This window comes from Puntigrus tetrazona, chromosome 14, assembly GCF_018831695.1.
Source record: "Puntigrus tetrazona isolate hp1 chromosome 14, ASM1883169v1, whole genome shotgun sequence".
NCBI classification, from domain to species: Eukaryota; Metazoa; Chordata; class Actinopteri; order Cypriniformes; family Cyprinidae; genus Puntigrus; species Puntigrus tetrazona.
In genome coordinates, this window is record NC_056712.1 from 5,248,487 (window position 1) to 5,260,998 (window position 12,512).

Below are 12,512 nucleotides of genomic sequence, written 5' to 3' on the forward strand. Positions count from 1 at the left end.
GGGATCGAGTCTGATGACCCCTGGCATATAGGAACCATGTAGACAGCTGCATGGTGGATCGCACCTGGTGAAACTTGAACTTGAAGCCCAGCATGTGGCAGAGGGTCTGGTGCTCGCACATATAGGACTTGATAAGAGGAATGAAGAACTCATCGTGTTCAGAGCGGCACTCGTACACCTCTAAGATGATGTCCAGCACACGGTTGGGGTCCAGATTGAAACATCCTGAGGACAGAACACAAACGGCATCAGCTCATGATCTCAGCGACGGTCACTCACATGACAGCTGGAGCGGTGGCAGCTGATTTGAGCTCACTCGAGTGATCCTAAAGCTTTGTTTTTGGCTCGCTGCACTACTCATTACCAGAGATAGCCCAGCAACCCGGGGCAAATGTGAGAGTTTGATCTGTCATTCGCCCTGCTGCTTTCACACTAGATCATGTATTACAGATGTTTTTATTAGTGGTGGCTAGATACCCGTTTCCATATCTGACACAGACAAGGACACTGCAACCATCTAATGATACAGATGCCAATCCAATCCAAATTAAAAAAAAGAATCAATTTAGAACAAATATTCATTATGCCTTAATTACAAACATAAGTGTAATGTACGCGTAAACATTTAACAAAAATATATTCACGATTACGATACATTTTGTAATTTTTTAAGAATGTATTTTGTTATTTTTTCATGTTAGGATGTTGTTGTTTTTTTTTGACGGTTCATGTTATATATACACTCTACATTACTCTCCCTCAAGTTGTTCTGTTGGTCCACATTAGAAATGTGGGGGGAAAAAAATATGGAAGTCAATGGAAACAAGCAACTGTTAGGTTACCAACACTCTTCAAAATATCTTCTTCTGCGTTTAAAAGAAAGGTTTAGAACTAGTCGAGATGTGTAAATGAATTCACATTTGAGTAAACCGACCCTTTAAGCTATATACATTTTACTATTAGTAGCACATTAAAGTAGTTTCAAATCATCTTTAAAGGTCGGGTGAGAGCTTCTGGTTGAAAAGCACCTTTCTAGAGAAGAGCTTCAAAAATCGCTGATGTCAAAAGACCTACCGTTACGAATCATCATCTCTCTTCTGGAACTGTACAGCAATATTAAGGGATGTAGTTCAGCTCACGGGTCATTAAGTCGGGTGATGCAGCACATACTGTACCTATTAACGACTTGATGTTCTCAAGGACGAGGTGGCTGGTGAGATTCCCCGACAGATCCTGCCCCAGCTCCGTGATCAGCTTGGCGTAACCTTCATTCTCCTCGCGCAACAAATTGAACTTCTGCTGTTTGTAACTACGGAGCGAAAGATGGAAGGTTACTACGGAAAATAACTTCATGCGGACGTCTAAAAAGAGCCGAGGTCTGCTGGTGTACGAGGCTAATGCCGCCCTCAGACATATGGCAGGCGTTTTAGAAGATGACAAGAAACCAATTCATCCACTAAAACATGCTTCTAGTAATGCAAGGAGCGCTGAACGTAAGAAGCGTGGTAAGAGAACGGGGGCTTCCCGGCCAGAGTGCTCTGTAATCTTAATTAAACTCATTACGAAAGACCTACACAAAGGCATGAAATTAATCAAAAGGAGTTATGCTTTTTCATTTACAGCAAAATGAGGCTTGGGACATTTTATAGATTCACGACAACAAGCTGAATGTGCAGAAAGCACCGACCCGTGTGTTTTATACCCAACGAGTGTCTGCACTTCAGATGCAAAGGATCAAAAACTAAAGTTACAATTGAACCGGCTTTAATGCAAGCCATTAAAAAAAAAAGCCATGCTGTTCTGCATGACTGCAGCATGTTTAGATATTAGTGCTGTCAAATATCGATATTCATATATAGGACATTTGAAACGGTTTAAATACTTCATTTTAGCTACAAATAAAAAGTGTGTAGGCCACTGAACTGCATATTTCAGAGTGATTCACATGGACGTCATTTTCTATATTTTTGTGGACAGATAATTATAATTTCAATAACAGAAATCTCAACGAGCAGTTTATGTTATCAAATATTGATCTTTTTCAAGGTACTGCATTGGATAGAAATCCCAGTACCCAGTTAAGACTAACAGATATTACAGTTCTTTACTCATTTAACCCAATAAAGAACTACAATATAAAATAAAGCTGTGTATAGGCTAAGATTCCACTGTTAAAAAAAAAAAAAAAAAAAAACCTGAAATAACGCAGGCAAGCTGTTTTAACAAAGCATGTACCACGGATTGCTTCCTTGGCCTTTTTTGGAACATGAAGTAATATCTTCTAAGCAGACACCTCTACATCGAGAGGATTGAGGCTGCAATATTGTCTAGGTAGGTCGCACAGAAGGTTTTTAAACTGCGATGCCTAAAAATACCTCGACTGCGATGCCCTTGCCGATTGTATAGGCAAACCACACACTAGTTTAAAAAGGAAGGCTGTCTAGATCTGTACGCATTCACAGGGAACGATACTATTGATCCTATTTAAGGCGGTGGAAATGTGACTTACAATAGTTTGGTCTTGATTTTGACAATCTTCTGGTTGAACTGCTGAGCCTGTTTGATCAGCCCCAGAGACTCCAGCGTTTCTGGATCTAATCTCTCCTTCAGCATACCGTCAGGAACACAGATCTGAAAACGACAGACGACAATGCCTTTAATTAGACACTCTCCACCAACACCGCCGTGGAAGCTCTGTCAGGAGGATAAGACCGGTATTAAATTCATCAAAACGCTAGAACAATATCTCTGCATCCATCAGCGTAACGCTGCCCACATTCAACCTCAATGGCCTTCAGCTACACTTACATAAGACACTAATAACACTGCATAACAAGCGCGTATTTGCATACTAATCAGGCGTACAGTGGTTTGGATGAAAAGAAGCGAGCAGGAGCACTGCAGGTCTTGATGAGTCATTACGAACCGCTCCTCTCGCGAACGCATCGTGTTCTGCCACGACGAAGATGCGAAGCGCGCTCCGGTTTGAGGCCTAGCTCAAACAAAAAAACACACACACGGTGCTGGAGGTTCGTTCAGGGGAGGAGGCCGGCCCTTCGCGACTTCAATTTCATTTTTCACTGGAGGACGGAATTTGGGCCACTCGGTACTCTAATGCAGCTAATCTTCAGAGTCAAGGGATCGGCCACCCACTTACGTATGCATGCATGCAAAAAAAAAAAAAAAAAAAAAAAAGAATAATCCATTTCATAAGCCGCAGTGTGTGCCGTAGAGACGGGTAAAGCATCTAGAAGTGCATTACTGCCCCACAGTGGTCTTGAACTCAATGGCACGCCGCTCTACTCACCAAACAGGCTCCGACCAGCTGGGTGAAATGCTCTCGCTTGTGTTTCTCCTCCAAACAGCCGGTCTCGATATCTGCAAAGAAATCACATGCGGCTCACGTGAACGCATGCAAAGTCAGACGTACACACCGTATAAATCAATACTTGATGCGTTAGGTACTGCCATTTTAATTAATGGTTACAGCAATTATTTGTGAGCACACGCTGCTCTTTCAGACAGCCCGTTAAATAAGCTTTGTAACGAGAAATGAATCCAACTGATATTCGTCAGGGTGGATGCCATATTCGATTTTACACAGATGTCACCGAGGATGTGAGGGATAGTCTTAGGCTTTGCGTGCGAAGCAAATGCATAATGGTTTTAGATCGCATGCCGTTTTCAAAGCTCGCAAATTGTTTTCGTCTACCGAAGGTATTTGTGAAGATGTTTCATCAGCTCATCGACAGTCTTGTGCTCATGACACTGGAAGTCCTAACTTCTACACAATAAAGGCCTACACGCACTGCACAGACAAAACCCAACAAACCTGTTTGCTGCGAGGTGTTTACAAGGGCAACAAAAGTTGTTTTTTAGCTCTTATATAATTCATTTTATAATATTTTTTACATTTAATTATCACAGAAATACCTTTATCGTTCAACAATGCAGAGACGGTGAGAGAGCAATGAAAAATGTGCATTATAACGATTTCAAGTATTGTAAAAATATGTATTTTTGACATCGGTATTGTTGATCGTGCTGTATTTTAACTTTCTTAGTTTAAACAGGCCCGCAAAATCAGCTTCACCTTAGCTAGCAAAGTGCATATGACTGTGAAAGTAGTAGTAATGACTATAAATAAAGTTTGTATTAGAAATTTAAATAGTTTAGCATTAGAAAGTAGTTTTGCAAAGAGTGTGTAAAAAAAGCAATTTCTTAAAAGAATGATTTGGCCAAAATAGTCAGGATTGTTATTAATAATCACGATGAGCAGGCCTGTTGCATCGGGTCCTCTGGACGTGGGTAACAAACTCGTAGGTTTCGAGAGCTGTAGTATCGCCACGTGACATTAAATTAACATTTAAATCAATCCCGCTGGGCCTGACAAATGAACAGCGGGGAATTTGATGAAAGCTTCATTAGAATAAGTTCAGTAAGGCTCTTCAGCTCCTTCAAACGCAGCAGCTGAATTATGCAAACATCTGTCAGAACGGCGATCTACGTGGACACACCGCTGCAGTTTAATAAGCATGTTCACTCAAGCACGTAACAAAACCGTCTTTCATACAAACGCATCCTGGCTCTACTTCACCAGGACAAATGAGAAGACACTGTCTGGCACACTTCCTCTCATCAGCATCAGCATGTAGAAACATACGGCAGGGCTTACCTAATATACAGAAAACATCAGCTAAAATAGAAGACATATCGTCCCGCAGCTCCTGAAAGACAAACACAATTGGTTTTAATGGCACATTGAACAGATTTCTACGGCATTTCAATTTCACAGAATTTGAACATCTCTCTTTCCCGGCGGATATTCCAGTTCACTGGAGGACGGTGGACAGCGCACTAGATGGGTGATCTATCACGGGTACACTTCAGCTGTGTTTAGAAAGCTAGTTTCATCTGACTGGATGAGATGTCACACCAGCGGCAGCAAAGCAATCTGCGGAGCGATTCGGAGTCCACGCTCCACAGATCAGACGCCGCTGCTGCTGTGAAGGAAAACGCGGAACGTCTCATTTGAAAAAGTTCAAAGAAAACCTAATTGAGATACACACGGGACAGAGAACTTCACATCTCAGCGGGACGGACTTTCTGAGGGAGCGGAGACGGAAGGGTCCTAGCAGGTGTTTGCATGATAATGGGTGCTGGGGAACGTCTGAAACGTTTATTCAGCATTCAGAGCAACCGATGATACCGTACACTAAAGAGCAAAAAACTAAATCAATCATGAGTCAATCATCTGAATAAACATCGTGCAAGAAAGTGTACATTTTTAATATATCTAAAATTCATTTTTGATTAGTAATATCCATTGCTAAAGGACTTCTGTGGACAAAAAACGCGATTTCTCAATATTTACATTTGAATATCTATACCCTCAGAATCCAGATTGTCAAATAGTTTTGTCTCAACCAAAAAAATATATATATATAAAACAAATTTTATGGAAAATTGATTTAGTCAGCTTTCAGAATATGTCCACATCTCAGGTCTATGGTCACCTATTAAAGCAAGACCATATTCTAGATCGCTTAACCCTACGCTATACCCAAATATAACTACTACAATCATTACCCAACACACTAGGAGTTTAATGGAATAAAGGGAAAGCTCACTGAACGTGTGACTAATTTAAACAGTGCAAATAAACCCACATAGATGCACAAACAAGAAAAAAAAACTTATTTGCAAACGTTCGAGACATTTTTGATGAAATCATATTTACACATTACACAGAAAACACTGAACCCCTTTCTATAATGCCGTTTTCTGGCCCACGTCATAGGTCTGCGAGGCATTAACGTGTCTTCTGAGCCTGCCTGGAGTCATTGAGACCACGTCTTTGAGTTCGCTCAAGGCGGGAGGTCCACATTCAATACACATTCGGCGGAACAGATGAAGCCGTTACGAGGCTTCCGAGCAAGTGGGAAACGCTCAGGATGATGGGTGCGACGGCTCTTTCGGTGACAAATCCGTGATGTTTTTGCTCTGCCTCTCTTTACAATCATGTGTCAGGTGAACCGGCGGAAAGCAGGCAGTGCTTCACAGCTGTCGGAGAAGCATTCGAGTCAAGACGGCGTTTCCAGGTCACGCGTTTTTAAAAGAAAAAGTAGTCCATTTCAGACCACATTACCACCTGATTGGGTAATCAATACACGGCCTGTGCTGCAAAAACAGATCCAGCTGCTTATCAGCAAGCCTATTGATTATTAGCTCATATAAAGCACGTGTTTTTCAAAGCCATAATCAGGAGCGTATGGAGAGAAAAGTCAGTAAATCTGACCCCCAAATCTGTACTCATAATCATAATAGCATCATTGTAAATGTTTAAAACTTTAGTTAGCTCTGATCAGCATGATCCTGTGTCGAGGACAGGGTCGTTGTGCTCGTAGGATTTATAGTAGTCATTTTTCCCTGTATTCAGTAAAAGAGTGGTTTTTCATCGACCAACACTTGAGCATTTTGGAGTTCGACAGTCCACATTTAACTGAAAACTGGCCAGAATGGGTTCACGTTTTTGTAAAAATCGCACAGTAGTAATATGACACACGATAGTGATTGAATGATGACAATATACATTTTATTGTGAAGTATTCATATTAGTTATTACGACAAGCAAACCATGCATGTCGGTAAACGTTGTTAGCTTTATTTGTGGCCTCGCGTCACGCTCCTGAGACGAGGCCGGACAGTGTCAGCGCAGGAGGAGCAGGGCTTGAATGTAAGGAGACGGGATCAGCACTCACCATAACATCAGCCAGGAGACTGGCAGCCACATCCACCTTCAGATTGCCCTGGATAACATGCCAGCAGAGCTCATACAGGGCTGTCTGCAGATCTACGAGACAAAACGCACACTCAATAACAGCTTTCAGCTTCTGCGGACACGCTGATAACACCTGCACGATATTACCGTTCACCCCAGTCCTGTCAAGAGAGACGCTCTTCGGGGCAGCTGACAGAGCTATCCTTTGCACTGCATCTTTTAAATGCGTTGTTTTCGTAAATTCAGTCGATTAAAAACGTCGACGGGGTTACGTTATCTAGATGTTTGCAATAGGTTTCGAAGCGCAAGAGTGACTCAATCAGTTAATCCTGCATTAACGTTTAATGGAGCTCAAAAACAAACTAAGAACTTGTTTATTGCCGGCCCTGAACACATTATCAGTAATGAACAGTGCGCAGGATAGTGGATGATTGGTTAATTGTTTAGTGCCTGGTTACGTTAATACACCACAAAACAAAAACAGAAAGACTTTTGCACGATAATGACCAAATATAACAGCCTTTCAACTACTATTAACCACAAACGCAACGTGCGTGCTTCAAATATACAATTACAGCTCAAATATGTGCTTATATTAGTAAGCGGTTTAGACTCGTGTAAGCAGCGACAGTGAACCTCTTCGCACGTCACCTCCTGACACTGACTGTCACGGTGGGAATTGCCTCCCCAAACGTGTGAAGTGGGATGAAAGCGCCATGGTAAAGATGTTAAAAGGATGTTACGAGCAGCTGTCAGACACCGAACGCGTCGAGCAGACCCTTGACGGGTACTGAAACATTTAACCATCCGTCGCTGAATTATTCAAATCATCACACAGAATAAAATCTATGCCATTTATTAGGGCTGGAGTTGTTAGTTGACAAAAAAAGGATTTGGTTGTTGTTGCTGTCTTCTAAAGAAAAGGCAAAAAACTAAGTGAACTAATAGCCTCTTATTTTGTTACTCTGTAAGGGTTAACAGTATTAACAGAACAGCATGCATGCATTTAGAACATTTAAGTGTTGGTAATGTCACTTATGTGGAATATTAAAAACTTGCTCTTACGACCCTTTACAACCAGGGTCAACTGCTTTAGAATACGGAGATTAAAATATTAGACCATAGAGACGGACTCATGTCCCACAGCTTTTCCTTTCATTTCTATGGTCAGCACGAAGCAAGATGTGGTATTTCGTGGTTTACATATTAATGCGCTTTAAAATTATTAAAAGCACAATGTGCATTCGAAATTGCAGATTCATAATTGAGTCCAAAGACTCATAATTCATTTATTGGACTCACCTTTAACAAGCTCGTGACTGCTGGGTTTCCCTGCAAGGTCCTGGAAAAACTGGAAACTGGAAACAGAAAGGGCAAATAATTGAAGGGCCAGAAAGAGAATTATTAAATATTAATAAATCACAATCAACAACAACAAAGATTTAATTGTACGACTCCAGCACCACAATCGCCTAAACAACTCTAACACACTGCTTATGCCACAGGTTATTAACAATACAGCATTAGCTGAACTACTGTGCCACTCGTCTACATACGTCTTATCAGCCTCACAAACAACCCATATGGGTCAAACGACAGGTGCACGGAAAAATCAATCAGGCAGTGCTCAAAACCTAGCATGCTGCCTAACAAGACAGCACGTGACGCCTGGATAGATTTAAAGAACGCTGTTTTGAAACGAGATGCCTAGCACCGCTGTCTAGACAAGAAACCCGCTCGGTTTAGCACGCGCTGCCATCTAAGTTCATCCAAACGCCGTCTACGTAAGCGGCTCACATGGTCTCCTTGACACCGGTGTCCACTACAACGCAGTCTAAATAGGCAGCTCAATAGGCTTTGAGACTCTACCATTCATAAACAGGTAGGGCAGATCACTAGGTTTCAGACTCGCAATATCGCATATGGAAATCTGACGGAGCGCTTATAAAAGTGAGCTTGAACTCTTTAGCGGTTCACGTTACATCTACATCTCAAACCACACACAACCTCCTAACGCCCCCGAATATTGACTTCAGCTCTGCACATGGTGAACGAGATCATGTTCACCAGCACGTAAACACATTAAATACTACGTAACAATCACTGATAAGAAGACACATGCTAATGCTAACCCTGCTAACTATTAGCACACTGACATTACATTCATGAAAATTACTGACGCACCCGATGGAGTCTCTTACACATCCACGTACAGAAACTACGGGCCTTATATTCTTTATTTGGTTAGCAGTATATTTAGGTTTGTTGGCCATTTTATTGAACTTTGAGTAATGAGTCTTTAACGCGCACTAACGTTAGCTGTGGACATTCACAATGAGGAGAACGATCCCCCGAGGCGATACCGCCCAAATAAAACAGATATGACTTTATTTGCATCCCCACTTCCCATCTGATCGCTAAACTCTTACTCACAACTCATTTTTTCCGGATTTGTCCCAGTTTTTTATCCAGTCAGACGGGAGGATCAGCGCCGCCATCTTCCTCCACACACACTCACTCACAGCGGCGGCGGCGCGCACCGGATGTTTAGCACACACGCTCACGCGCGCGCGCGTCAGTGCATCTCGGGATGTAGGAGTTTTCGAATATAGCCAGTTTCTTAATTCAATTTCACCCCCAACTATTTTAATATCTCAATTGTATTCGTTTCTTTAACTTCCAAAGCCAAAATGTTCACATTTATAAATAACGCTTTTGAGCAATGACGAGATGATAGGCTTTTTTTTATTTTAAAATTGTATAAGTAAGAATGTGTATAAATCATTCATCATAATAAATTAAACATGTTTGTGAATCGTTCTGGGCACCCAGGGGGAAATAATTAAAGGCACTATTTTGCACACGTTGCTACCATATGAAAGTGATAAGAGTCTGTCTCTGTATTTCCACAGGCATTATAATCATTTTTTTGTGTTAACGGTGGTTGGCAGATCAACATGAATGGTGCCTTCCTAATTACTTTATTTGCTCGGTATATATTTTTTCTATTATTTTTTCTCTATGTAGCTTTCTCTGCAATCGTGCTAGTAAACCCCATTGAAGAAAAAATAGGTTTTAAGATATTAAACGTTCAATGGAAGCTTTTATTTTGAAAATGAATCAAAATCTTTTGTTTCGTCGCTTGAGACTTTTATTCTGGAACTGATCCCCAGACACTTGCCCTTCCGCATCGCTGAGCTCCACCAATAGGAAGCGGACAGGAGTTCCTGCAGGACTGTCGTGGGCGCAGAGGAAGCTTCAGAAATGTTTAATAAACTTTTGATAGTCGCTTTCCTCGCTGTTAGTTTATACGGCGCGCCGTCAGATGGACAGAAAAAGAAGGAGGTCGGTGGATTTAAATTGCGCTTTTATTGAATGGTTTTTCTCCCTCATATGCACTGAGCTCACTGAGTACTCAAATCATCTCATGCTTTTCATAGCTTCGTTCTGTCTCAAAGCCGCCAGGGATTAAACTACATTTCTTAGCATTCTTAAACACGGCGATTAATCTATGAATCGCTTGAATTACCGATTTAGCTTTTTGTCAGTCTATCATGAGATGACACACTTGGCCCTGTATGCAAACTAAGCTAAGCTTCCTGTTGTACAGATGACCTCGCTGCTCCTCAGTTAATTGCTAACTTTATTAACCTTTTTTTTGTTAGTGTGCGTATTAAGGAATATGTAATATCAAGGAAAGCGTGAGGTAACCACATAATGACTGAAACAATGATAAATGTGTTTTTGAATGAATGAATGACTGTGTGTGTGTGTGTGTGTGTGTGTGTGTGTGTGTGTGTGTGTGTGTTCGCAGACCCTGCTGTCAGAGAAGGTCAGTCAGATGATGGAGTGGGCCAGTAAGCGTGCTGTGATCCGGCTGAACGGAGAGAAGTTCAGGAGGTTGATCCGAGCGCCTCCTCGAAACTACTCGGTCGTCATCATGTTCACAGCGCTGCAGCCTCAGAGACAGTGTGGAGTCTGCAAGTGAGCGAGATACGAGCGCCTCGTCCCGCTGACTAGCAGAGTGGTCTTTTTGGTGATTCAAATAAATTAGAACAAGAGTTATTAGAGAAAGACGTGAGCTTTATTGTCATTCCTCTGTATGTGGAGGCGACAGGACCGCAATGTGAACTATATATATATATTGGAGAAAGGTATCTAAACGTGTAAGATTCACCTGTACAAAATCTAACCTATATAAACAATAAAATAATAACCATGCAACCTATAAATACTGAAACAGAGCTAAAATAAATACATTACAAACATCAGGAAGTCAAAGCGGTAGTCGCCTCAGTGTGGCTCAGCGGAAGTGTTTATCGAGGACTGCCGACATGTTAGGAAACCAAAAAATGTCACGGTGTGAGCTGCCTTTGGCTATAACCGTACATGAAATCTGGAGACATTCTTGAATTCAGTTTTTTCCATCAGTGGAAGATGAGGAAAACCAAAAGTAGTCATTATTTCTGCGTTCCCTATATATAAAACATAAAAAGTAATGCGTTTCGTGTTTTTACTGTTGTTTTCAGACAGGCAGATGAAGAGTACCAGATCCTTGCGAACTCTTGGCGCTATTCGAGTGCATTTACTAACAGGATCTTCTTCGCGATGGTGGATTTCGATGAGGGCTCGGATGTCTTTCAGATGGTAACAACTCTAATAAAACTATTTTACATTTCAAATGTTCAAATTAAACGGATGCGAGCACGAAGCAATGTTTGCAACCCTTTTTATGTCCATGATGTGAAGTGAAACTATACAGACCAAATAAAGGAGTGCGTGACCAGTTAAGGATGAAGACGAAGGTCAAGTGCAGGGTGAATGAATGTATGAAGGACGCGAACCTGCAATAATTAAATGTTTAAAAAAAATCCCATTTTACTAACCAATATATTTGCTGATGCCCTTCACTGAGGCCCTTCAAATACAACATTTGTGTTTCATTGCTAAAGTAAGATTTTAAGAAGACGCATTACTTTCTATAAATGCGAGTTACTTTTAACTTTCCCCAACGCTGGTCATATGCATATCTGAACGGGGCTAATAAATGGATTCAGAACGTCAATGTAAAAGTGAAGTTGCTCCGTAGACGAGTGATTGCTCGACACCTTCGTTCTGTTTATGTCGTCCACAGCTCAACATGAACTCGGCTCCGACGTTCATCAACTTCCCGGCTAAAGGCAAGCCCAAGCGAGCGGACACGTACGAGCTGCAGGTCCGAGGCTTTGCGGCCGAGCAGCTGGCTCGATGGGTGGCCGACCGGACGGATGTGCATGTAAGACGCGCCGTGCGCTCGCCTTCACAATCTGTCAGATCGAACGGCGGTGTTTAACTCGCCGCCGTGTGTGTCCTCCAGATCCGGGTGATCAGGCCTCCGAACTACGCCGGGCCGCTGATGCTGGGCTTGCTGCTGGCCTTCATCGGCAGCCTGGCTTACCTGCGCCGCAATAACCTGGAGTTCCTCTTCAATAAGAACGTCTGGGCTTTCTCTGCGCTGGTGGGCATGCATAAGATTATAATATTTCCTTTCCTGCTTCCATTGATGTTTTTAGCTCACGTTTTAGTTTCTCGCAGTGAATAAATTCCTTATTAATATCGTTTGGGGTGGATTAAGGGATCGAGAATACGGTCGAGCAAAAAAATGCATCGATATGTACTAATAAACGGTTAATGAGCTAGTCAGAACTAAAGTGTTACCGGTTTTTAATCAAGTGCACGTTTAGCTTTAGAG

The 12,512-nt window shown here is 41.9% G+C and overlaps 2 protein-coding genes across 7 annotated transcripts in view; one reads left to right on the plus strand and one right to left on the minus strand.

The window, feature by feature from the left end:
- thoc2 (THO complex 2) overlaps positions 1 to 9,331 on the minus strand; it is a 59,198-nt gene extending 49,867 nt beyond the window's left edge. For all 6 annotated transcript variants that reach the window (XM_043257626.1, XM_043257623.1, XM_043257625.1 and 3 more), the window contains exons 1-8: positions 9,215 to 9,331; positions 8,084 to 8,139; positions 6,762 to 6,853; positions 4,676 to 4,727; positions 3,308 to 3,378; positions 2,510 to 2,631; positions 1,176 to 1,309; positions 65 to 225 (exon numbers count right to left, since the gene is read on the minus strand). In XM_043257626.1, the coding sequence (XP_043113561.1) occupies positions 65 to 225; positions 1,176 to 1,309; positions 2,510 to 2,631; positions 3,308 to 3,378; positions 4,676 to 4,727; positions 6,762 to 6,853; positions 8,084 to 8,139; positions 9,215 to 9,279 (753 nt within the window). In that variant the 5' untranslated portion in view covers positions 9,280 to 9,331. The remainder of the gene's footprint in view (positions 1 to 64; positions 226 to 1,175; positions 1,310 to 2,509; positions 2,632 to 3,307; positions 3,379 to 4,675; positions 4,728 to 6,761; positions 6,854 to 8,083; positions 8,140 to 9,214) is intronic.
- Positions 9,332 to 9,975: 644 nt separating this feature from the next.
- magt1 (magnesium transporter 1) overlaps positions 9,976 to 12,512 on the plus strand; it is a 6,036-nt gene continuing 3,499 nt past the window's right edge. Inside the window, exons 1-5 of the mRNA XM_043258095.1 lie at positions 9,976 to 10,126; positions 10,596 to 10,765; positions 11,311 to 11,428; positions 11,916 to 12,056; positions 12,138 to 12,278. Coding sequence (XP_043114030.1) covers positions 10,046 to 10,126; positions 10,596 to 10,765; positions 11,311 to 11,428; positions 11,916 to 12,056; positions 12,138 to 12,278 — 651 coding nt within the window. The 5' untranslated portion in view covers positions 9,976 to 10,045. The remainder of the gene's footprint in view (positions 10,127 to 10,595; positions 10,766 to 11,310; positions 11,429 to 11,915; positions 12,057 to 12,137; positions 12,279 to 12,512) is intronic.